The 25,925-nt window shown below is 35.3% G+C and overlaps 2 protein-coding genes and 1 long non-coding RNA gene across 4 annotated transcripts; 2 read left to right on the top strand and 1 right to left on the bottom strand.

The window, feature by feature from the left end:
• The first annotated feature begins 603 nt into the window (after positions 1-603).
• Positions 604-8,903, top strand: LOC108331776 (ATP-dependent 6-phosphofructokinase 6). 2 transcript variants are annotated; one of them, XR_008248214.1, is made up of 13 exons: positions 604-1,055; positions 1,160-1,206; positions 1,304-1,343; positions 1,696-1,758; positions 1,848-1,985; positions 3,107-3,265; positions 3,417-3,470; positions 5,335-5,403; positions 5,530-5,659; positions 6,033-6,298; positions 7,420-7,484; positions 7,575-7,623; positions 7,788-7,825. XR_008248214.1 is itself a non-coding variant. In XM_017566692.2 (13 exons), the coding sequence occupies exons 1-13, from the start codon at positions 951-953 to the stop codon at positions 8,621-8,623; spliced, it is 1,557 nt and encodes a 518-aa protein (XP_017422181.1). In that variant the 5' UTR covers positions 611-950; the 3' UTR covers positions 8,624-8,903. The 2 variants fall into 2 exon arrangements, 1 of the variants encoding a protein (XP_017422181.1); XM_017566692.2 differs by lacking the exon at positions 7,420-7,484 and adding an exon at positions 8,342-8,903 and having other exon boundaries at positions 611-1,055; positions 7,788-7,942.
• Positions 8,904-9,715: 812 nt separating this feature from the next.
• Positions 9,716-12,402, bottom strand: LOC108330863 (serine/threonine-protein kinase Aurora-2). The gene is made up of 9 exons (XM_017565444.2): positions 12,244-12,402; positions 11,965-12,084; positions 11,315-11,461; positions 11,128-11,223; positions 10,807-10,902; positions 10,625-10,721; positions 10,404-10,521; positions 10,071-10,143; positions 9,716-9,982 (listed from the first exon to the last, which is right to left on the bottom strand). Exons 1-9 carry the CDS (start codon positions 12,280-12,282, stop codon positions 9,881-9,883), a joined length of 888 nt encoding a protein of 295 aa, XP_017420933.1. The 5' UTR covers positions 12,283-12,402; the 3' UTR covers positions 9,716-9,880.
• A 5,415-nt stretch (positions 12,403-17,817) lies between these two features.
• On the top strand, positions 17,818-20,182 carry LOC128196098 (uncharacterized). Its single transcript, XR_008248213.1, has 3 exons — positions 17,818-17,932; positions 18,004-18,151; positions 19,899-20,182. It is a non-coding gene; the product is annotated as an uncharacterized LOC128196098 (long non-coding RNA).
• The last annotated feature ends 5,743 nt before the right edge of the window (positions 20,183-25,925 follow it).

The raw sequence follows: 25,925 nt of genomic DNA, 5'->3' as shown, positions 1-25,925 counted from the left end.
AATATATTTTCATTTTTAAGGCAAAACAATTTAAAGGTAAAACAAAATAGATAAAATCACACACACGCACCCGCGCGCACACTCATATATATATATATATATATAATATTTATATTAAACATAATCTTATAATCAAATAAACAAATTCAATTAAAATTAAATAAAATACAATGGAAATATGCATCTTTATTTTAACATAATACATGATTCAATATAAAAAAATAAATATTAAATTAAATTAATACATTTTTTAATGTTTTTATTTTGAAATAGAATCATTTAAAAATCACTTTTTAAAGTAATATTTGATTAGATTTATTTTATTACATCAACCATATTTATTACAAACTTTCATTACATTTTTCACCCTCTTTCTCTTATTTCCAACAGCACAACTTTTCACTTTCTTGGTCTTTATTTCTTTTCTTTTTTATTTCTCCAAATCCAGTTTTTATTTAAAAGACAGGTTTAATTAACTAGTAATAAGACACTTTTGCAAAAGCAAGAAATACCGCTTCTACAAGTAAAAAAGAAGTCCAAAACAGAGGTCGTAGAACTTATTTTTTGTTTAAATTGAACAGTAACAGGTAAAACTGCGCCACCAGTTTTCTGCGACCACCGCATCTGGGTAAAACCGAGTCTTTAGATTCCAGAAACACTTTTCGCGCACTCTCAGCTCTTCACTACTATCAGATTCGATCTTGATCGTCCATATCCACCACGATCACGATGATGGCACACACGGACGGTTCAAATCCATCGTGACCTGTCAGGACTTAGATTCTCGTTGAAACTAAACAAATCCGCGCACAACCAAGTCCAGTGTTCTTTCTCTTTTCACACTCTTTCCACCTCTTTTTGAATCGTCGTTCACCAACTCTACAGTCCAAAACAAAATCTGCAAAAATAAAATAAACAGAAAAATAACGAAGATTCCGTAGGAAAGAACAATGGCGTCCAGCGATTCCGATTCGCAGTTGAAGATCGTCCATGGCGACGCTGGTTACATTCTCGAAGACGTTCCTCATTTCACCGATTACATTCTAAATCTTCCTGTATCTCTGTCTCTCTAGGATTTACTCGGTTACATTTGCGAACCGCGTCACATTGACGCATTAACTCGCCGCTTGTTTGTGTAATGCTTTTTTGTTTTCTGCAGATGTATCCGAATCCGCTTCGGTCCAATCCTGCTTACTCGGTTGTTAAGTAAGTGAATCGCCTTGCTTCGTGCTGTGATTGTGATTTGAGAATGGAATGTATTCTGTTCGAAACCTTGATTCGCTTTTTTTTTTCATCTGTTCAGACAGTATTTCGTGCATATGGACGACACTGTGCCTCAGAAGGTTCTGTCTGTTTTTATTTGCGACGGCGACCTGTTTGTGCATTTATTTCTCCGTTTTATCCATCTTAAACACTTCTGCTATGTATTATTCTTGCGTTGCCTATTAAGTATCAACAACGACTTTGCGATTGAATTAATGTTTATCGCTTCGTCGTTCGATGGTTGGCGGAACAAGAAACTCTTTACATCGGTTACTGATACTTGATCAATTATAATTAACGGAAACACTGAACTGAACCTCTTTCTTTTCAACGGTGAAGATGGAAAATAAATGGAATCGTGGATTTATGTATTGTACATCAGCATTACCAAGAAGCATTGTTGTTTATGCTTTTATTTGGCCTTTTTGATAGGTTGTTGTTCACAAGGATGGTCCAAGAGGTGTACATTTTAGACGTGCAGGCCCTCGACAAAAGGTAATTTCACTTGGTTGTTTGCATATATTAAGAATATTTGAGAATGAATAATCTATTCCATTTCAACTCACCGACATCTAATCTAATAGGTATACTTTAGATCGGATGATGTGCACGCATGCATTGTCACTTGCGGCGGACTATGCCCTGGCCTCAACACTGTCATAAGGGAAATTGTCTGTGGTCTTTCTTACATGTATGGTGTTAACAAAGTCCTTGGCATAGATGTGAGTGAGAAAATTCTCTTTTGTTGTATGTTCATCATATTATCTGTTGCTGTGAATTGTATATCCTGTGATTTGCATGGTAAGAAAGCTTATACCGCTATGATGTGCTTCTCTGTCCCTTCTTTGTGTTTGTAAATCTTATTTCATCCTTGTAAATCAAATTGCATGTGTAGTTTACTGGACTATTAATCAAACAGACTCTGATTTCGTACAAACTCTTGGTTTGGATTTATTCCTTATTTTCCTATTTTAGAGACATTCTTAAATACAGTTAAATGTAGTATAAGTTGCAACTTTCGAATTAAATCTCAGTTTTTGGTTTAGCTTTTTGCTTAGGAGAGCTTTTGTTAAACATTTTCTAGGTAAAAATACCAAACTCTGTTTATTTAATAATTGCTCATGGAGAAGTTAAATGAAAAGGTTTTAGAAAAAGGTTAAGGTTCATGAATTAATTTAAACTCAGCCAGAAGTTAGATTCAGCTTATCTCCTTAATTCATTTTATTTTCTTCTTCCATAAATGTTTATCAGGAAGTTTATACAAACTAGCTGTCATTAAATGTTTTTCGACACATCTAATTGTCTTTGTGATCATTTTAATGTTTGTATCAAGCAAGTTCTCTCTCTCTCCTAGTTGGTTTTTCTTCACTGCATTAGATTTGGGAATTTTTGTTTTGTTTAGTTTGGAACCTTGATGACCTATGGTTATGAAAGAAATCATGAACCTTTTTTTCTTAAATACTTCTTGCCATGATGATAAACATATGTGAATAAAACATTAGTAACGATGGTAAGCTGACTAGCTGCTATGAAACCTTTCAATAACTGGTAGTTTAAGGAATCCTACATTTTTGTAGTTATTGTCAAAAGACAGCATATTGAATACAATGTGTGATGTAGTGTTTACATGAGATATGTGCATTTCATTGTTTTTGCAAGTTCTGGCAAATTAATGCACGTGTTTATTGAGAATTTCCCGCAGATACTTGACTGAACAAACTTTTGGGTTTCATGGAGACAATTTACTATTCACACTTTTTTTTCCTGTTGTTGGTCTTTTAACCTCAGTTACACTTCTTCATCCACTGTCTTCACCACTATATTGTATCCAAACTTTATACAGGGAGGTTATAGAGGTTTTTATTCCAAGAACACCATTACTTTAACACCTAAGGTGGTCAATGACATCCATAAGCGTGGAGGTACAATTCTTGGGACGTCACGAGGGGGGCATGATACCAGCAAGATAGTTGACAGCATCCAGGATCGAGGAATTAATCAGGTTTACCATGTGTCAACTGTATTATAGTGAAGTTTCTAATGATGATGAATGCTGGAATTACAAATTTAGAGTTTAGTTATATCGATGTGCTTGAAACTTGAGTAGGTTATTGTCATTGCATGGGTTTACATTGTTTGAATTCTTGTTACAGGTTTATATTATTGGAGGAGATGGTACACAGAGAGGAGCTACTGTGATTTATGAGGTAGGTATTGAAATTCAAAATTTTTAAAAATGTAATGTTTCTATTTTTATCTACGATAAGAAAAATAAGAATATCATTTCATTGAAAAAGAAATATGTTTAATATATACCTTTTTAAGATTATGAGTAGCATATTTGTGTACTTGATTTGGTTTATTTGTTGATTTTCTTGATTATGTTCAATGAAGGCAGATGATTAGCCATTCCAAGTTTAATTTACTTTTTCAATCTTAGTTGACATCTCATAAACTTACTTATGTTCACTCTATTTGCTAATGACACTAAGAGAAGATAGTACAAATAAAATAATTTCGAATGACAAATTATAGATTATTAATAATTAATGATGTTCTTACGAGAACTGAAATAACCATATAAGACCAAGATGCTTTCTTCAACTTGCTCTCTTGTGCTTGCTTGCATGTGTCTTCAGGTCTCCGGATGTGTCAGTATGTCTCCTTTGCACTTCTCTAATTGAGAGAAATGATGTTTCTACAAAGAAAAACACTTCAATGCTCAAATCAGCAAATCATATTGAAAGCATAATAAATGTGCAATCAATGAATAGTGTATACTTAAGAAATGTGAACCTATTTATAATATTTGAATGGACTTTTGCTTGGATGATCCTAGATTAATTCAATCCAATATCCTAAACACCTGATTAGTTTCTTATTGAATATTTTGTTGCTTAATGGTGTTTATTCCACTAATATGAGCTGATGTTGGTGTCGTGACCAACATAAGCACCAATGAGTACATTGGCCCTAAGCTCAAGAGGTAGTTGAGAGGCTAATGAAGAAAATTTCCATTTCTTTGGTGGTTGAGATCTTTTTGGCTATCACAATATACCCTCAAGCACTTCTCGTATGTCCTTTTCTTGATGGGTGTTGTCTTGACTTGGACCTTGTTGCGAAACCCTTTTAAGTTCTTCTAACTACTTGAACTTAGCTGCTAGATGTCTTAATTCTTCTAGGTCGGCTGTGGGTTTGTTCCGCAAACTGTCGGCAAAGGGGCCTAGTCTTAGAATGGTGATCATGTGGTATACCTTGGGATGTTTCGTATGATAAGCACCACCTTGCCAAAGTGCTCCATAAAGGTCCATAGTGATTCCCCTTTCTCTTGCTTGCTTGTTTATGTCTCCTTCACACTTCTCCAACTAAGAGGGATGGTGTGCTAACAAAGATACTCTAACGGCTTGAGTCAACAAAACACATTAAAACTGTAATAATTATGCAATCAATTTACAATGTATACCTCATAAACGTGAATCTATTTATAATATTTTAGTAGACTTCTACCTGGGTGAACCTATATTAACTTAATCAACTAGCCTTAATAACTAATTAGTGCCTTTTTTAATATTTAATCGCGTAATGCTGTTTATTCACCTAATTTGAGCTGATGTTGGTGTTGGTGACCGTCATCATCTCAACACCAAGTAGACAACTGACAAGTCTCAGATTCATTCCTTCTATTTGCTCAAGGTGGGAACTGTTTTTTTCGTAATTTATGCATATTTCCGCTCTTATGCTTGAGCCCTTTCCGTTTTATTCCAATAAACAGCACAATGATGATAGTATATATCTTATGTAGATGTAGTGTCAGTGGCAAAGTTGACCCAGGTCCTTAAGTGCAAATTAAATAGAGTCTTAAAACCTTAAACTATGCTGGTTTGCAAATATAATGCAGTCTTTTTCATATAGGCCAAGTTTCATGGTAGTTTCAAGGGATTGTTAAGAGCATGTGATTTTACTCAAAGAAATTTGGTAGCATAAAATTTATAGCTGTCTGTCCCGATTGACCTGAAATCATTCTTTTAATATATGAATTAAAGATTCTGAACAGATGTTGGTATTGTACAGGAAGTTAGACGGCGGGGTCTGAAAGTAGCAATTGCAGGAATTCCCAAAACCATAGATAATGACATCCCGGTATGCTTGTTCCAAATGTTGTTATTTTGTTTCTCTAGAACTCTAGTTTTACTATTAAACGCATCTGAAGTGTTTGTTATCTATGTTTGAGAAAACTTCATGTGGAATTGTCTTGTTTGTCTTTAGGTTATTGACAAATCCTTTGGTTTTGATACTGCGGTCGAGGAGGCTCAACGTGCCATCAATGCAGCACATGTTGAAGCTGAAAGTATTGAGAATGGCATTGGTGTTGTAAAGCTAATGGGACGTTATAGTGGTATGATTACATTGCATTTGTTTGTTATGTTTTAGGCATCTAATTCAGATTATTTAAGCCCTAATTGGTTTCCCAATTGGCTCGGTCACACTCTTTTTTCTGGAGCTGGTTCCTCTAAATTGGGCGAAGTGCAATTTAGAGGATAAAGGCACTAATAACTGTCAATTAGAAAGAAAAAAAAAAGATTGACATTGTTACTAACTTTGAAACTTTTTATACATTTATTTGATTTTATCATAATCCTCAACTGTTTATTTTTTAATCAACATGTGTAATTGCATTTTATCCTCTAATAAAGTGGACCAGTTGTTTTAAAGGAGCTGGATCTATTTGCTTTCCTTTTCCTGTGTTTTAATGGGTACTGTAACTGCAGGCTTTATTGCTATGTATGCTACTCTTGCTAGCAGAGATGTGGACTGTTGCTTGATTCCAGAGTCACCCTTCTACCTTGAAGGAAAGGGTGGACTTTTTGAATTTATTGAGAAAAGGCTGAAAGAAAATGGGCATATGGTCATAGTCATAGCGGAGGGAGCAGGACAAGATCTTCTTACTGAAAGTATGCAAGACATGGACCAGAAAGATGCTTCTGGAAACAAACTACTTCAAGATGTTGGTTTATGGATATCTCATAAGATCAAGGTATTTTTATACATAAGATGGTTTTTAAAACATAATTCCTTTTCCTTGGAATTTTTGTAGTATAATTCTACTCTCGCTGAGGAATTAATTACTTAGGGAGATCTTTCCAATTACTATTAATTGGTTGGACTATATTTGATAGAAGCTGAATTAGAATTATATTATATAAAATCAATGAATGGAATACTCAAGGTATGCAAGAGATCCTGTTATCTCCCCATTCTCTAATTATATCCCTCCATCTGTGTTCCCTCGTCTTACCTATCGGAAACTTCCCTTGATGCTTCTAATTATCTCCACTCAACTAACTTATGTAGGCTAACTACTGATATGTTGAATTAACTAGTAAAGTGGTTACCTAACAATATTCTTTTGATTAATTTCAATCTTAATGGACTGTATTTCACTCCCTTAAAATTGACGTTCATAATAATCTAATCTCTGCCTTGCTGAGCTCTAAAAACATTTTTGGATTCTTGAACTGTTAAAAACTACAAAAGTAGATTGAAATTTTTTATGCGTCATTTGGAAAAACATTTTGAGTTGAGTTTTTCATGATTTTGTTTACTCTGCACTATGACTACTGTTTATCATTGCATATCAGTAAAAAGCTCACCATTTATCACACTCCTCTCTATCTCAGCCAATAGCTAGATGGCATACGTGTATGTAGATGTATATTGTTTATCCACTTATATATATATATATATATATATATATATATATATATATATATATATATATATATATATATATATATATATATATATATATATATATTTACTGTTCTTGCAAGGACTGAGATGCCTGCTTCAACTTGCTCTCTGGTGCGTTGTTTTCCTTGCTTGCGTCTTCAGGTTTTAGGGCATGCCAGGATGTCTCCTTGGCACTTCTCTGATTGAGAGGGATGGTGTGTCTACAAAGACACTCTGAAACTTAATTCAGCAAAGCCTATTTTAAACATAACAAATAAGCAATCAATAAACAATGTATAGCTCGTAAATGGAAACCTATTTATAATATTTTAATGGACTTTTATCTGAGTGAGTCTAAATTAACTTGATTCAATAGCCTTAATACCTCATTAGTGCCTTATTGAGTATTTAGTTGCGTTTATTCAGCTACTCTGAGCTGATGTCCGTGTAGGTGACCGACATCATCCCGGCATCAAGTAGTGCATTTACAAGTCAGTGTTTTAGGGTTTTCTAATTAGAAAAATCAACTGTACAATTCTTTTTCTTTTCCCTTTTAAAAAACATTTGTCATTTTATAACAGGATCACTTTGCAAGGAAGGATAAGATTGCCATCAATCTTAAATATATAGGTCAGTTTCTCTTACATTATTTTCTTCTTTTTTGACCAATTCTTTATAGCTTCTTTAGTCTTTCATTTTTATTTGGAATTTGAAAGGTTTCTTAAAATTCGAATTCGGCAACTATTTAATTCTTTAGTGGAATAAAGCTTTGTTATTGTTGTTGTATGTGCCAGATCCAACCTACATGATCCGAGCAATTCCAAGCAATGCATCAGATAATGTCTACTGTACACTTCTTGCTCAGAGTGCAGTGCATGGTGCAATGGCAGGGTATACCGGATTTACATCTGGACTGGTCAATGGCAGACATACTTATATCCCATTCAATGTGAGTTACTAAATTTTGGACTGTTTCATAATGTTTTCCTCTTCTTTTTTTTGGTTGGGTACAATAATTTTCTTCTGGTGCTTAATATCAAGCGGTGGTTGGATTAAGAGGTTGGACTGAGTTCTATTTTTGAGTGTGCCGGACTTGAACTGGACTCTTTTCTATGGAAAATTCCTGTGGTCAAGCAAAAAAAAACAGAGATTTTCGCTAGTTAGCTACTATCATTGGGACGGAAGAATGATGATATTTAAAATATACAGAGTTAGTTATATGTTTTACCACACCGTGTACATATGAACATGGCTAGCCTTTTTCTATTGCTTCTCCAATTTTACATTGATGGTTTATATTCAGAATTCTTTATAAAATGGAGAATTTATGTTCAAATTTTGATCCCAGAGAATCATTGAGAGGCAGAACAAGGTTGTGATTACTGATAGAATGTGGGCAAGACTCCTTTCTTCTACCAACCAGCCAAGCTTTTTGAGCCCGAAAGATTTAGACGAAGCCAAGAAAGCGGAACAACCTCCGAGTCAATTGTTAGAAGGGAGCAGTTGCAATGATATTGGTGAAGCTGAGAAAAAAGAAAACACTTTCAGTCAATTGTTAGAAGGGGACAATTTCAAAGATCAACAACAATCTGAAAACCATGCAGACAATGGTATCGAGACGATAAATTAGATATAGATTTGTTTACCTACAAGTGTATTTGGTGACATGTTGTATCATTTTTACCCAATGCCCCTCCAAAAGCCTGGAGTACTGGGAGCATGTTTTGAAAGTTGGTACGTCTTGCTTTACTTGATCGTTATATTAAGAATTGATCAGAATTATTCAATCAGGGGCTTGAAGGGACTAGATTATTTGCTTTTTGTTGTTCTCTTTCTTTCTTTTGGTTTTATAAACAGTTTTACTGGAACGAGGCATAAACAAACTCCTTTTTACTACATTTTGTTTTCCCTTTAATCTTACGTTTGTTGTGATCACGATTTTTTCTTGAGCTGACATGGTCATGGTAGAGTGAGACCAAACCTTTCCTGAGCACAATGCTAATATTATTTAGTGGAAAAAAAAAACCTTTACTCGTTTTTATTTATTCTATTTCAGTTTTTATTTCTAGTTATGGTTGATTTGACAAAAATACTCATAATTAATATAACAAAAAAATTTGTAAACTAAGATAGTTCAAACTTTAGGTATCTAATATGTAAACCATTTAAGTCAATTGTTATATTAACTTTAAATTATGTAAAGATCAAAACAAAAAAACAGTAAAGACTCAATTATATTTTAATTTATTATTACATTTTTTAATTTATACTCATAATTAATATAACAAAAAAAATTTGTAAACTAAGATAGTTCAAACTTTAGGTATCTAATATGTAAACCATTTAAGTCAATTGTTATATTAACTTTAAATTATGTAAAGATCAAAACAAAAAAACAGTAAAGACTCAATTATATTTTAATTTATTATTACATTTTTTAATTTATACTCATAATTAATATAACAAAAAAATTTGTAAACTAAGATAGTTCAAACTTTAGGTATCTAATATGTAAACCATTTAAGTCAATTGTTATATTAACTTTAAATTATGTAAAGATCAAAACAAAAAAACAGTAAAGACTCAATTATATTTTAATTTATTATTACATTTTTTAATTTATTATTTATTTAGAAATAAATGTATTGTATTGTTAATGATATATTAAAAAATTATTTTACAATCTTTCCAATCATTCGGTATTATAATATCAAAATTAATATATAGAAAAAGATACCTTTATATATTTAGGGTTACAACAATAAAAAGAAAAACAATTGATGAGTTATTCTTTATAATAGGTTTTACAAACAAATGAAAAGCTTCGATTCTTTCATCTAGGTGATTTTCCTGATTAAGAAAATACCGAAAAAGAATGATAAGTTCACTAGCCCCTATATACACCAGAGGGCTCTGCATTCTGAACAATCCAAGGGTGATCAAGGAGCTTGTGCAATGGTAACCGTTGGGATGAATCCTTGACAAGCATCTGTCAATAAAAAAAAAAATAGAGGAAAGAGTTACTAAGGCAAAAACGTTTGAACATATATAATAAACATTGAGAGTTGATAACAAACCTGACTGATAAGATCCTTTGCACCAGAGGATACAATTGGTTTAGGAGGGAACTTAAGATCCACATGTACTATCCTGTAAATAAGGTTTTCAAAAGGGAACATAAGATCCACTTGCACTGCAATTTAAATTGATTTAATGTTTACAAAGCAGTTTCTAATAAGAGACCAAAGTGGACAGCGGCATGAAACTCGGTAGATTCAGTAGCAAAATCACCCTAGTTGGTTAAATCTTAGTCCCCTCAGCGGGAATAATGATAAAAAAGTAGTTAGGACAATAGAAAAAACAGTCTATCATGCTGATGCTAAATTATATTCAACTGATTGGTGCTTTACCTCCTGTAAGTATCCGAGTGTTCTTTAGCCTCAAAGGGAGGGACCCCATAAAGAAACTCATAACACAGCACACCAAGGCTCCATATATCCACACTCGCATCATGTTCTACACTCTCCACTGTTGAAACATAAAGTATTAAACAGTAAATATAGTGCAGCACCATTTATGAAAAGAGTAACAGAAAAAATATTTGTCCAGTGTTCATGTGGCATAAGCATACCCATCTCGGGAGGAAGGTAATCCAGTGTGCCACACATTGTCCGCCTGCGATTAAATGTGTGCACTGACCACCCAAAGTCCGCTATTTTTAGCTCACCCTGAGATTAAAAAAATGTTAACTTAAATAACGAGGACAACAAAAAGAGCCACATAAGAAACAGCAGCCTGAGTTTAGACGATCACCTGTGCACCAACAAGAAGGTTTTCTGGTTTAATATCCCTGTGGATTACATGTTTTCCATGGCAATATATTAGGGCCCGAGCCAATGACGCAACATACTGCTCTCAAACACAAATAAACATTTCGTCCATATCAGAAGAATGCCAACCACGTATCTAAGCAACCGCACTCCAAGTGAAATATTATGTCAAATGTTCCAGTATTTACTTGCTTCTTAATACATTAAGACAGTAATGTGGAAGAAAACACTTGAGTCAATCTTTTGCATCACACAAACAACAGTGCACGAGGGGAGAGGAAAAAACAATAGCTGCTATACTTACAGTAGCTGCACGCCTTTCACTGAAATACTTGCACTTTTGCAATTCCTTGTAAAGTTCACCTTTGGGTGCATACTCTAAAATCAAATACACTCTTTTCTGCAGTAATGTTATTTCACATAAAATGTTAATAGCAGAGCATTTTAAACTTCTTCGACAATATCAGCATAAAAAGTAAAAACAAACGTACCTGGTCATAAAAGTACCCATAGAGGCGCAAGATGTGGGGATGTCGGAGATGACTTTGAATCTCAACTTCTCGCCGAAGTTGATGCACAACTTGGGATTGCTGCAATTGGCTCTTAAAGAGTACTTTCAAAGCAACAATGTGATTACTCTGTACCAAAACCACATATCAGTCCCACACTACAATTAACTTCTGAAAACAAAAAAGTAAAGAGAAACATTCTGTACACATTAGAGCACAATAAATCACAGTCATCTCATACAAATACAATGGTCAATAACAGCTCTGATCTTAAACCAACAATTCCAAAAACCTGTTATCAGTGTTACGTGAAACATTTTAGATGCTTTATATTGCATCCCATCTCATCAAAAGACTATAACAACAAGTAGTCACAATCCAACAACTGTAAAAACTTAAGTAGCTACACTTCTACACAGCTAATCGTTCAAACCCTCAATTCGAAATTAAGAGAACAAAAGAAAAAACGAAAACACCGTAGAACTCGTGACAAAGCAGTGGCGCACAATTATCCCCAAATAAATCGAAAAACCAATGAAATAATCCATAGAAATTAGCATAATCACGAGTCATCATCCCTGATCAGAAGAATACAATATCAACAGCAGAAACCCTAACAAAATAAAACTCACACTCTTCTCTCTTGCCAAATAGACGTGACCGAATTTCCCCCTTCCAAGAGGCTTTCCAACCTCGAAATCGTTCAGCGTCCACCTCCTCTCCGCAGCTGAACCCGACAACTCGTAAGAATCCTGGCAAAACGAAACACCACAGAATCAGAACAGAACTGCGACGAAACCTTGTTGCCGATTAATTCCGCAAAGCAAAATAATAAAAAAAATGGTTTGATTTGGAGGAACGAAAACCCTAGATTTGTGAGCGTGAGAGAGAGAAGAGAAGAGAACAGAGACCTTGTGTTGTTGAGGCTGAGTCTCTGTTGCGATGGCCATGATTATGGAAGCGCAATTGCAAGAATGATGGAGAGAGAGAGAATTTGAGAGAGTGATTTTAATGGACACAGAGGCTGTGCTGTGTTGTGTTGGGTTGTGTTTGCATTAACACACAGCACAACAACAGCTTTCTTCCTGCAACGGTCGAATAACGGATAGCAAGCCACGTGTTCCAATCCCGCTTTCTAAGCTTTTCAAATACCTCCTTTCCTTTTTGTCTTTTTTTTTTTGGTTTAATAGCCAATTTAGTCCCAGGTTGAAAAATCTCAATTTAGTCTCTCGTTATAAAAGTGTTTTACATTAGTCCTAACTTTTAAAATAGTGGGTCAGATGGGTCCCTTTCGTTAAATATAAGTTAACGAAATTACTGGATGATGATGTGACACAGCTTAAAGCTGATGTGTTAGATTGGTCCCTTCTTAGTTTTAAGTTGTGTCACATCATCATCCATTAATTTTGTTAACTTATATTTAACAGAAAGGACCAATCTGACCCACTATTTTAAAAGTTAGGACTAATTCAAAACACTTTTATAACGAGGGACTAAATTAAGATTTTCCAACCAAAGTGAGGACTAAATTGGCTATTAAACCTTTTTTTTCTACAGGAAGAGGAGCGTCCTTTCTAGCACGTTATATTATATGTCCAGAAAAAAATAAACAAATATTTTTCGTAAATAAATAAATAAACGATTACTGTTCTTTTAAACAATTGAACAAAATAACGTTTTTATGAAATTTGTTATAACTTTTTTAATTATAAGATTGTTTTAAAATCAGTCGTCGACTCACCCTTTATTTTTTATTTTTTGCTTTACATGTGTTCCAATGTGTAACATTTAATAATAAAACATTTTAAAAAAATCACTCATTTAAGAAATATATGGAATTTTCTTCTTAAAGCATAAAAAAATTACTTGTTTTTAGAATAACAAAACTAAGGAAAAAAAGTTATTTTATTTATTAAGAAATATGTTAAATAATAATTTTAAACAAATTGATGATGATATGAAAGAATGATATGTGATAAATATTCAAGTTACGATAAATATTTTTGTTATATATAATAGTGAAACATATGTGTTTAGATGTATGTGTATCAACTTTTTTATTATGATAATAAAAAATAGAAAAGTTAATTTTTATCATAATTATTAAAATAAATAATATTATTATATTTTAATAAAATATATTTGTAAATTTCTTAAAAAAATAAACAATTTTATTATAAATAATTAATTCAATTTAAAAATAATTAAAAATTTTAAAAGGTAAACTAATAAAATAAATTATATCAATAAAAATAATAATGACATATGTACCATAGTTACAAATTATTTGACAATATATTGTTTTTATTTTTATTTTTTTAATGGGAAAAACAACTTTAAATTGATTTTACATTAATTTTTTTTCATCAATTCAAATATAATCTTGTTTTGTATGAATTTGGTTAAAACAAATAAGACTTTTAAGAGTTGAGTTGTTGACTACTGATCAGAAAAGTTTGAATTTTGAATGAAAAAACTTTAAATTTCGAAGAAAAACTAATAAAAAATAAGACTGTTTCACAGATGAAAAACTGTTTGCTTTCAGAAAATTATTTTGGTAAGGATGGAGGAAGGAATGATCCATATGTTTATTCCTATTTATTTGAGAAAATGTTTCATAACGAGGAGATTTGAATGGACTGAGTGCATTTATGAAAATTATTCTTTCCTATTTATCTTTCTAAGGATAACAACAATATTATTATTATTATTATTATACCTCATTTCCCTATATATCCCTCCCTCAATCTCAAATACATAATTAGAAGCAGACAAATCAGGAATTTGTAAAAAATATATTTATAATGGTTAATGAGAGAATGTGAAAATTGACTATGTACTCCTTATGATAGACAAGTGTATTAAACATATATTTTTTATTAGAAAAAATTAATTATTATAATGCATAATAATAAGTAATGTAAGATTATTAAGTATATAAAACAGATTTTAATTTATTTTTTAATAACTATATTTTTTTAAACATTAATAACAACAAAATTGGTTTAATATAATCATGTCCTAACAAAGATTTATCTTTGCAAATTTCCCGTTGCCCGTCCTAAAGTTAAAGAGGCAAGGGAGTTTCTTTGTGCACATTCAAATATTTCTTCCAACATGTTATATAAACGAAGTTAAAATTATCTTTTTATTATGTAATTTGAAAAAAAAAATGACTTTTAAATTATATAATTCAAAAGTAAAAAAATAACTTTCAAATCACATTAATTAAATGTCATTTTTTAAAAATCTTTGAGATTATTCAAGAAGCTGTACAAGTTTTACATTGTGTAATTTTAATTATTTTTTTTAAGAAAATATTTTTTTATTATAGAAATAAAATAAAAAATTGTATTATGCAATCGGAAAGTAAAAATAATTTATACAATTTAGAAGTTTTTTTTTTTCAAGTTTTGGAGACTTTTTTTTTCAGAAAAAAATAATAACTTATAAATTGTGTAGTCTTTAAACAACTTAAAACTTTTAATGATTCTTTTTTATTGGAAGAATATCAACAGTCAAACCTAAGTTAATCTATTTTCTTATGGTTCAATCAACTGTTTCAATTTCTTAAGTATCAAAATTTAGATACAAAAAAATTCTTATTGATAAATAAAGATATACTTTAAATATAAAAATATTTTAATAATTTTTATTTTTAATTTAAAATATATAAAAAATCAAAAATTATTCAAACACTCTTGATCTTAAAACTTAAAATTTATTATACATAACTAAAATTATAGTACCAGATTATATAAATTAACAAATCCATATATATATATATATATAATAAATTAGTAAATCCATATATATATATAATAAATATGAAAATAGAGGCATACATCTCGCTATTTTAAAAATGAACCACAAGTTTAATAGAATATTTAATTTCATATATTTTTATTTCTTTTATTTTAGTTTATCTGAATGCATACTTAATATATTTATTTAAGATGTCAAAAAAAAGTTATCCAATCAATTAAAATATAATAGGTCTTAATATGCGAGATTGTAGGATAAGTGTTGGTTTGAGTAAACTCTTATTTCAAGTATGTTGTGATATCATTTGAGACCTATTAGAAGTGTAAATTAGTTGAAATCTGATTTAGAACTAAAAGATAGTCATCTGGTGGTGTTTTGGAGGGTTTAAGTTGAGGATTTAAGTAATGAGATTTTGAAGTAAGAGATTTTAACTAAATTTGGGAGTTTGGGTCTATGGTTGAGTCATTTATGACCTGTTTAAACTTTTGATTTGCTGAAATCAATAGTAAAAGAAGTAGAATTGAGTTTGGGTAAGTTTAAAGTAGTTAAATTGGGTTTAAGGTAGTTACTTTGAGTGAGAAATATGTTTTCAAATGTTTTAGTGTTCAATGTCAGATTATAAGTAATTCAAGTTTTGGTGTCACGTTGAGTGCCCCCTGAGCACCCTTTTTGCACAAGCTTTGGAGTTGAGCGCCCCTAAGCACCCTTTGGACGCTATTTTCTAGTGAGTTTGGCGCTTGGACGCCCTTTTACTGATGCACTATTTTGGATACTGTGATGAATGTATAATTGTCTTATGTGAGTTTCTGATGCGTTACATGAAGTTATATATATATACTTATGAATGTAAAGTGGTGTAAAAGAGTTATAAGGAGAAACTTCTTATTGGTGGTTACAAGTGTTGTTAGTATGAATGTAGGAAGCTTAGTCTTGGGGGTTATCTTGAAACTCTAACAGTCTTTCATTCTGAATTAGAGAAGATTGATGCATGTGATGAGAGTAACAGAATGTCTTAGTCTAGATGCTTCCAATATGGCTTGAAACGCGACACAAACTAACGTTGTGAGTGTGGTAGGGTAAAACTCATTGACAATGACTTTGCAAAGTAGTAGAAGCCACCAGAAGTGCACAACCCGCCATAACTTAACATTCATACTAAATCCGGATAGTTTAGTTTAAGGCTGTGTTCAGTTCGCATGAATTTACTGTTCATGAGGTTTACCGAGCGATGAAAAGGAACAAAACTCGTGTTCAGTTGAAGGAGTTTGCGAAGAAGAGACGCGAATGAATTGCGAGATGTCGTTCTTTTTGGTCACCTGCAAAGTTGAGAAGATTTGGAGGGATACCTTGCATAATTACTCATGTGCCCCCAATTTTGAAAAAATTTCCAACTCGTACGTTGCAGGTTGAGTAAGTATTCGAAAGCTGGAAGGTACTGTGCACTCACGGAATAGCTGTAATATGCAGAAGAGATTCCTGAGGCTTTGGTTCAGACGTCCAAACACCAAACAGTGAAGATTCGCGCATGAATTATCAACAGTTCACACGGTTTCTTCATCCACAGTGTTAGCCTTGTTATGTTAAATGCAGAACCTAGAAGAGCATTGTTTGGTTGTGTTAATTGAAGAAGCGAGAGTAGCATTGGGTTAAGCAAGTTCAAGAGCTCGAAGTGGAAGTGTGTTTCAGTGCTGCTGGAAGAGAGAAAGCTAAGGTGTTTCAGTGCTGGTGCTGGTCGAAGAGAGAAAGCTATGGTGAGTTTTGATTGTAGTTGTTTATAGCTGTTTATCGTTTTTATGTTGCAAGTGATGGAGGTAGATGAAGACTATCAGTGAGGAGATGAATAACAGAATCGGTGATGAAGAAGATGACTCTGCGTGAAGGCGGAGAAGAAGAACGGTGTGAACGTATCCGGATGAGAGATGGCGTATCCGGATACACAGTGGATGAAGAAATCGCTGGGAAACGTTATCCGAATATACTCATGCGTATCCGGATACTATCATGCGTATTCGGATACGGTTTGAACGTTGCGGCTTGGATCCTGATACAGAGGTCGTCGTCGTTCCGTGGAAGTCGTTCAATTTGGTTCGTTGTTGGCAGAGTTTGGGGTGGAGAAGTTGGCAACGCGCATGTGATGGAGGTCCTCCAGTTTGGTTCGTCGTTGGCAGAGTCAGGCGTGGAGAAGCTTGCAGCATGTGATGTTTGGCGTCGAGAAGCTCGCTGCGCATGGAGGTTTCACCAGTAGACGAAGCTATCCGTGATGATGGAGGATGGAGGCAACATTTGATGGTCCGTCAACCAGCGACGATGCCGATGTGATTGGAGAAGGATGCACGGCGGCTGGTTTCACACGTCAAGCAGTGCACCAAGGAGGAGGATGGGCACACATGAGGATGCTGAGAAGAACGCAGATGTGGTGTTATTGGGTGAAATATGATACGACTAACGATTTGTTTGTCATGGTTTTTGATGCAGGTGTTGCTAGAGTGGTGAATTACAAGCTTAAACATTGAATTGCAAGCTGCTCCGTGGTGTAAGTAGATGATTGTGGTTCAATATTGTAGAATACAGGGTGTGTGTTGTGATTTGTTATGAACTTCATCATGCGGTCTTTTATTATTTTGCAGGTGTTGGACCGGAGTTGTTGGTTACGGTGAAAAAGGTTGTGTGTGCATGTTTTTGTCCACCAAGCGGGAGTAATTTCTGTGGTTGAAGAAGCTTATTTGTGAATGTTGTTGGGGGAAGCCCAGATAAATTAGTTTCTTAGTTGAACATTGAAGATTGAGCTGTATTAATTTCTCTGGATCACGAATTGACTTTACTTTGTTGAAGAAGGTTGATTAATAATTACAATTAATTTGTAGACATTGCTTTTTAACCATTATCTAATATTATCATATTCACAGGTTTCGTGTGACATAGTTGGAATACATAAACTTTCCATCCAACTTTGGCAATTGAAGAATCAATGAATCTTTGAGTATATTTGTGGTTGGGGTTTGACTCTTTTGGCTAATTCATACTTGGAAATCTACATACACAGATCTTGAACAGGTAAATGTGACTGTTTGTTTATTTTTAATTAATATAAGAATGCGTTTTTAATGTTTAGGTTAAATATATGTCCTTTAATTTTAGTAATATTTGAATGTATTAGTTAAATTTCTTTATATATGAATATATGATAATATGAATAACATATGTTTGATGAATATATGAATGCATGATTTTAATTATAGTATGATTATTTGATTAAGTAAAAATAGATGGAAGAAGAATTAGATTTGTCGTACTTGGACCGTGAAGATATAGACGACGATGTGGTTGGTGTAGACTTTAATATAGTCGCAATGTTACATCAACAATTACAAATAACAACCTCCCTGGTTGCACTAACAATGTTATGCATTGTTTGTCATGCTTTGAATATATTGAATATGTTCTCAAGTGATCCAAGTAGTGTTAGCAATTTCCTTCCCGACAAAGACCGTCGCAGACAGGAGTTAATGTCATACCTGGTGCATACTACTCAGTGTCGTGACATTATTCGGATGGGTCAAGAGGCATTTATTAATCTTTGTGAGAGATTAAGATCAACTGGGTTAGTTAAAGATGCCATTCGGTCTACAGTGGAGGAACAAGTAGCTCAATTTCTTTATATAGTTGGGCATAATGTCAAGAATCGGAGTGTCGCATTTTTCTTTCATCGATCTGGGGCGACGGTAAGCAAATTCTTTCACAATGTGCTGGATGCTGTTATAACTCTAGAATCAGAATTTTTAACTCAGCCATCAGGAGATGAGGTTCATCCATATGTGTTGAACAACACTCGATTTTATCCTTACTTCAAGGTAATGATTTCAATGTGTTAGTCAGACTGTGATTTTATGAAAGGATGTTAATGTTAAGCAGTTGTATGATGACTTCTTAATTCAATGTTTAGGATTGCTTAGGGGTCATAGATGGTACTCACGTTCGTGTAAGGGTGGCACGAGAAGATGCTCCAAGATTTCGTGGTAGAAAAGATTGGCCAACTCAAAATGTGTTTGCCGCATGTGACTTTGCTATGAAATTCACATACGTTCTAGCTGGGTGGGAAGGCACAGCATCTGATTCTAGAATCTTAAAAAATGCTCTTGATCGAGATGATCCGTTGGTCATCCCCCAAGGTAAGTCTCTTCATTGGAATATAATGATTGGGAATTTATTGTAATTAATCAGTACTGATGTGAACATACCTGTAGGAAAATACTATCTCGGCGACGCAGGATTTATGCTGAAAAGTACGGTTATGACACCATATAGAGGCGTCAGATATCACCTTAAAGAATTTTCTCGCAGAGGACCACAAAATGCACGAGAGCTCTTTAACCATCGACATTCATCACTCAGAAATGTTATTGAAAGAACATTTGGTGTATTGAAGAAACGGTTCTCTATCATTGCAAGTGGCACTGAACCACATTATGAATTGGAGACGATGATGAATATTATTTTGGCTTGTTGTATCCTACACAACTTTATCCGTGGAGTTGATAGGGATGACCCATTTCTTAATGAGGTTGATAACGAGTTAAATGAAAGGGAAGAGCAGAATGTGTCATCCTCTCAAGTTCGTGAAGATGATTATAGGCTTGGTAGTACTATTAGGGATGCCATAGCGGATCAAATGTGGCGAGATTATCAAAATTCTTAGTTATTGTAATTAATATATTGTTATGACTCTATGATTTGAATATGCCATGCTGTTAGTTTTATGTTTAATTGAACTTCACTTCTTACTGCTTTCTCTATCAAATAGGTTTAATATGGACAGGGGTAAGGGTGCTGCGACTGATACCTGTGGTGGTATGAGAGAGTTTTGCAAATGGACTGAGGACATGGATGCAAAACTTTTGCATTCTATGATTGAGGAGAATCGTTTGGGGAATAGGATTGATGGTAGTTGGACAACCCAAGCATACAATAACATGGTTCAATTCCTTCATAACGCTGGTTATGTTTATGTTACTAAAGCTAATGTAAAAAATCGTCAAAAGGTATTAAAAGACAGATGGCGGGAGGCTCATGACCTCTTTAGTGGATTGAGTGGCTTTGCTTGGAATAGTGTCAGTATGAGGTTTGAAGCTGAAGACGAGGTTTGGGCTGACCTAATTCAGGTATTTGTTAAACATTGACTTTTGGTACATTCTTAAAATATATAACTTCAACCACTAAATTTTTCATGTATGTTGTTTCAGTCGAGGCCAGCTGCATCAAAGTGGAGAGTTACCAGCATAAGACATTATGATTTAATGGTGAAGTTGTGGGCTTCTGATCGAGCTACTGGGAGTGGTGTTCGGACCGCTCGTCAAACACGTCGTCGGATTACGCCTCGTGTTAGTGTTGATTTGAATCACAACATAGAGTACATTCCAGAACAACCTGACTGGACGACATACAGAGACCCAACTCCAACATCACCTCCTCCATCTATAGATGAATATAGTCCAGGGAATACTCAATCTGTGCCTTCCGTTCCATCTGGTGGAACTTCATCCTCAAGAGGCTCCAAAAGGAAGGCACCGCTGGTCGATGTCGTTGATGCTCACTTTAGTGCATTCACTAGTGCAGAAACGGCTTTTCACGTCACCCAATAGACGTCCGTCCCACGAATCCCCAACGTATATATGTGACCGGTGGCATAATAGTAAATAAGTGGACCTCTAGACGTCCGTCTGTGGTCGAGACGGACGTTTTAAACATTATAGACGTCCGTCACACGCGGACGGACGTTTTAAAGGCTGCCGTTGTCAATCCTTGAACGTCCGTCCTGGGTCGAGCTGGACGTTTATAGTATTATAGACGTCCGTCACACGCGGACGGACGTTTTATAGGCGTACGTTTTCAATCTCTGAACGTCCGTCCTGAGGTGAGCGGACGTCCGTGCGCGTGGCGAGTACGTTGATTAACCTCGAACGTCCGTCCTGTGAGAGCGCGAACGTCCGTCCTCAGAACGGACGTTCAGAGGACTGACAGAGTCAATCTCTGAACGTCCGTCCTGGGCGAGCAGACGTCCGTGCGCGTGGCGAGCATGTTCATTAACAAAGAACGTCCGTCCTGTGAGTGCGCGAACGTCCGTCCTCAGAACGGACGTTCAGAGGACTGACAGAGTCAATCTCTGAACGTCCGTCCTGTTAGAGCGCGAACGTCCGTCCTCAGAACGGACGTTCACAGGACTGACAGAGTCAATCTCTGAACGTCCGTCCTGGGTGAGCGGACGTCCGTGCGCGTGGCGAGTATGTTCATTAACAAAGAACGTCCGTCCTGTGAGTGCGCGAACGTCCGTCCTCAGAACAGACGTTCAGAGGACTGACAGAGTCAATCTCTGAACGTCCGTCCTGTTAGAGCGCGAACGTCCGTCCTCAGAACGGACGTTCACAGGACTGACAGAGTCAATCTCTGAACGTCCGTCCTGGGTGAGCGGACGTCCGTGCGCGTGGCGAGTATGTTCATTAACAAAGAACGTCCGTCCTGTGAGTGCGCGAACGTCCGTCCTCAGAACGGACGTTCAGAGGACTGACAGAGTCAATCTCTGAACGTCCGTCCTGGGTGAGCGGACGTCATGTGCACTTGTGAACGTCCGTTCCTGGCCGAGACGGACGTTCATAAGGTTAATAGGCTGTTCTGTGTGTAGCTTTTTGAACGTCCGTCCCAGGTTGAGACGGACGTTTATAATGATATGAATTTAATATGCTGACAACTGAACGTTTATAAGCTGAACGTTTCAAATACCATGGCAGCCATTATAGACGTCCGTCCCCGCATCACGGACGTTTAAAGTACTGACAGGTTGTTGGGTATTTAATTGTCTTCAGTCCTTACACGTCCAGTCTGGAGGGCACGGACGTCTATAATATTATAGACGTCCGTGCCCTCCCAGGACGGACGTTTATGTACTTTCAGGGGTGGTTGGGTATTTAATTCTCTGCAGGTTTAGGTTTAGGGTTTACACGTCCAGTCTGGGGGCACGGACGTCTATAATATTATAGACGTCCGTGCCCTCGTAGGACGGACGTTTATGGGCTGCCATGGGGAGTTGAAACGTTCAGTTGTTCAGTACAATAGACGTCCGTGACCCAGGACGGACGTTTAAAGCACCCGCGAATATGATTTTTAAATCGTCAAAGACGTCATATTAGTGACGAAACGGACGTCTATACTATTATAAACGTCCGTCCCCCAGAGTGTCGGACGTCTAAGATTATAAAACCTTTGCTCCCGCGAACGTGACCAGTTACCTTGCTCCGCAAACGCGCAACCACTGTTCATCGTCTTCCTCCGCAGAACGCTGCTGCGCCATTGATTTGCAGGTGCGTTTTCTCACTTTTGGACCGTTTAAAATTACATTTAATCCGATTACATTGCTCTGTGATGAAATGTCTTTGATTTGAACCGATTAAAAATTGTTTTGGGTCCGTTTTTTTGCAGACTCTTGCGTGTTCTTGGACGGCTTCCTTGACCTCTTTTTGGACTGCGAGTTAGGCCGTTTAGTCCTCCACTTCCCTCCTTCTCATTTGGAATCAACTTTTCAGGTTAGCTTGTTGGTTGAAAATTTTGTGTATGCATGTATGTGGATTTTGTGTATGGACGTTTTTGACTTATGTTATTGTGTTAAACGATTAATGCGAAATGTGTATTAGTGTATAGACGTTTTTGACTGTTAAATTTTGTGTATGCATGTATGTGTTATTGTGTAAAATGTGTATTAGTTATTGCCATACATTGAGTGACACTTAGTTCCCGTTTGAAATTTAAGACAAACGATTAATCTTTTAATCGTTTGTGTTAAATTTTGAATTGTCCGATTGGACAGTTTGAAAAAATTAATTTTCATAATTTGCAATACCATGTCAATTGGAGTTTAAGGATAAGATTGATGAAATTTCGGTTCAGTACTTGTGTTGTTCTCCGGATGCATATTTGATTGTGGTCATCGTTGACTACTCTCATTTCGTGTATTTTGGAGACCAATGCGAAATGCTGCCGAAATTGTATCAATTTTATGACGTACACTTCAATGCATGTGGCTGAGCAAATTATGAAAATTAATTTTTTTGAATGGGTAGGGCCTAACCTTGTGAGAGTTAAAACACTTGAACTAATGATTTTACGAACATAGTATGGATCGAAGATGGATGAACGAACGTCGCATGAGTGAAGAATATGACAAGGGTGTTTCGCAGTTCTTGCAATACGTTCAACAAAATGCTAAGTCTGTCAACGGGACATATTTTTGTCCTTGTGTGCGTTGTCTTAATCAAATACGCCAAGACTTAGGCAATGTGCGTGACCATCTATTCATGTACGGCATAATGAGGACTTATACCGTTTGGACTTGGCATGGAGAAGTACTTGAGCAGCCTACCACGTCACGAGGAACAAATTATGTGGAAGAATGGATGAGTGACCATTTAGAGGACATGATACGTGATGTCGGTGAAGATAATTTTGGAAGGGCTAATTTGTATGATACTCTTATTAATGATTCAGAGCAACCGTTGTTCCCAGGATGCTCAAACTTTACACGCTTGTCTTCAACTTTAAAGTTGTTTAGTTTAAAAGCAAGGAATGGATGGACCGATAAAAGTTTCACCGAGTTGTTGGAGTTGTTGAAGGAGATGCTTCCAGAAAATAATACTCTACCTATTCGTAATTACGAGGCCAAAAAAATTTTATGTCCAATGGGTCTTGAATATCAAAAGATACATGCTTGTCCTAATGATTGTGTTTTGTACACAAAGGAGTTTGCTTCGTTAAACTATTGTCCAACATGTGGTTTATCCCGTTTTAAAAAGAAATCTGACAGAGTCACTGGTAATGAAGGTAATGATGGTGCACCTGCTAAGGTGATGTGGTATTTGCCTATAATACCTAGGTTCAAACGTATGTTCTCTGTTAAAGAAGATGCAAAGAACCTTAAATGGCACTCTGACGAAAGAAAGTGCGATAATCTTCTTCGACACCCTGCTGATTCTCCACAATGGAAAAATATTGATGACAAATTCCCTGAATTTGGTGCAGATCCAAGAAACTTAAGGCTTGCACTTGCAACTGATGGTATGAATCCTTATGGAAACTTAAGTAGCAAACACAGTTCGTGGCCAGTTATGTTGATGATTTACAATCTTTCTCCTTCGTTGTGCATGAAGAGAAAATATGTGATGTTGACCATGATGATATCGGGTCCTAGACAACCTGGAAATGACATTGATGTTTACTTAGCACCTTTAATTGATGATTTGAAACTGTTGTGGGAAGAAGGCATCGACGTGTTTGATTCACATGTTCAGGAACATTTCCGTTTGCGTGCAATGTTGTTTTGCACTATAAATGATTTCCCAGCATATGGAAACTTGAGCGGTTATAGTGTTAAAGGTCATTTTGCATGTCCCATATGTGAAGAAAACACTAGTTACCTTCAGTTGAAGCATGGTCAGAAGACAGTATATACAAGACATCGAAAATTTCTTCCTCGTAATCATCCTTATCGTAGATTGAAAAAAGCATTTAATGGAAGTGCTGAGGATGAGGTTGTGTGCAGACCCCGGAATGGTCAAGAGGTGTACAACGAAGTCAAAAACATTGACATTGTGTTTGGAAAACATCATAAAAGTACCTCTGCAAAGAACATTTGGAAGAAACGATCGATATTTTTTAAGCTTCCATATTGGTGTGAACTTGATGTTAGACATTGTATTGATGTGATGCACGTTGAAAAAAATGTTTGTGACAGTGTCATCGGAACTTTATTAAACGTCAAAGGGAAGAGCAAAGACGGAATAAAGGCAAGACAAGATTTGGCTGACATGGGAATCCGATCTGAGTTACATCCACAGATAATAGGAAGACGCACCTATCTGCCCCCAGCCTGTCACACACTTTCCAAAAAAGAAAAACAAAGTTTTTGTAACTGTTTAAGAAGTGTGAAGGTTCCGCAAGGTTATTCTTCAAATATTAGTAACCTTGTGTCTATGCAAGACTTAAAGCTAGTTGGTTTAAAGTCTCACGATTGTCATGTATTGATGCAACAATTGTTACCGGTTCTTATTCGAGGCATATTACCTCCTTCTGTTAGGGGTATTCTGACACGTCTGAGTTTTTTCTTTAATGCCATTTGCAAGAAAGTTGTTGACCCTCGAGGTTTAGATGAATTGGAAAATGAGGGAATAAGACTACTATGTCAATTGGAGATGTATTTTCCACCTTCCTTTTTTGACATCATGGTACATTTGATTGTTCATCTAGTCAGAGAAATTCGAATATGTGGGCCGGTCTTCTTAAGGTGGATGTACCCAGTTGAAAGATACATGAAGATCTTAAAGGGATATGTCAAGAATCAGTATAGACCAGAAGCTTCAATCATAGAGCGATACGTTGCAGAAGAAGCCATTGAATTTTGTTCAAGTTATATGCCATCTTGTGAACCCGTCGGTCTTCCCAAGAGCAAAAACGAAGGAAAATGTGAAGGTAAGGGTGTTCGAGGTGTGACAATTCAAAGTGTTAGCAGAAAAGAAATTGACCAAGCTCATTTGTACGTCTTAAACAACACTGTTGATGTGATTCCTTACATTTCTGACCACGTTAATGAAATAAAGGCAGCAAACCCAAAAATGAGTGAAAAATGGCATCTTAATGAACATGTGAAAACCTTCTTGGGATGGTTTAAGAAAAAGGTGTATGCGACTCCACATGTTTCTGAAACTTTATTGAGGTTATCTCGTGGACCGAACACAGAGGTCATTACATATGGTGGGTACTATATAAACAATATTTCTTTTCAGACAAA

This window comes from Vigna angularis, chromosome 4, assembly GCF_016808095.1.
Source record: "Vigna angularis cultivar LongXiaoDou No.4 chromosome 4, ASM1680809v1, whole genome shotgun sequence".
Taxonomy (NCBI): domain Eukaryota; kingdom Viridiplantae; phylum Streptophyta; class Magnoliopsida; order Fabales; family Fabaceae; genus Vigna; species Vigna angularis.
The sequence above is the reverse complement of the archived record's forward strand: the minus strand, read 5'-3'. Positions and strand labels throughout refer to the sequence as shown.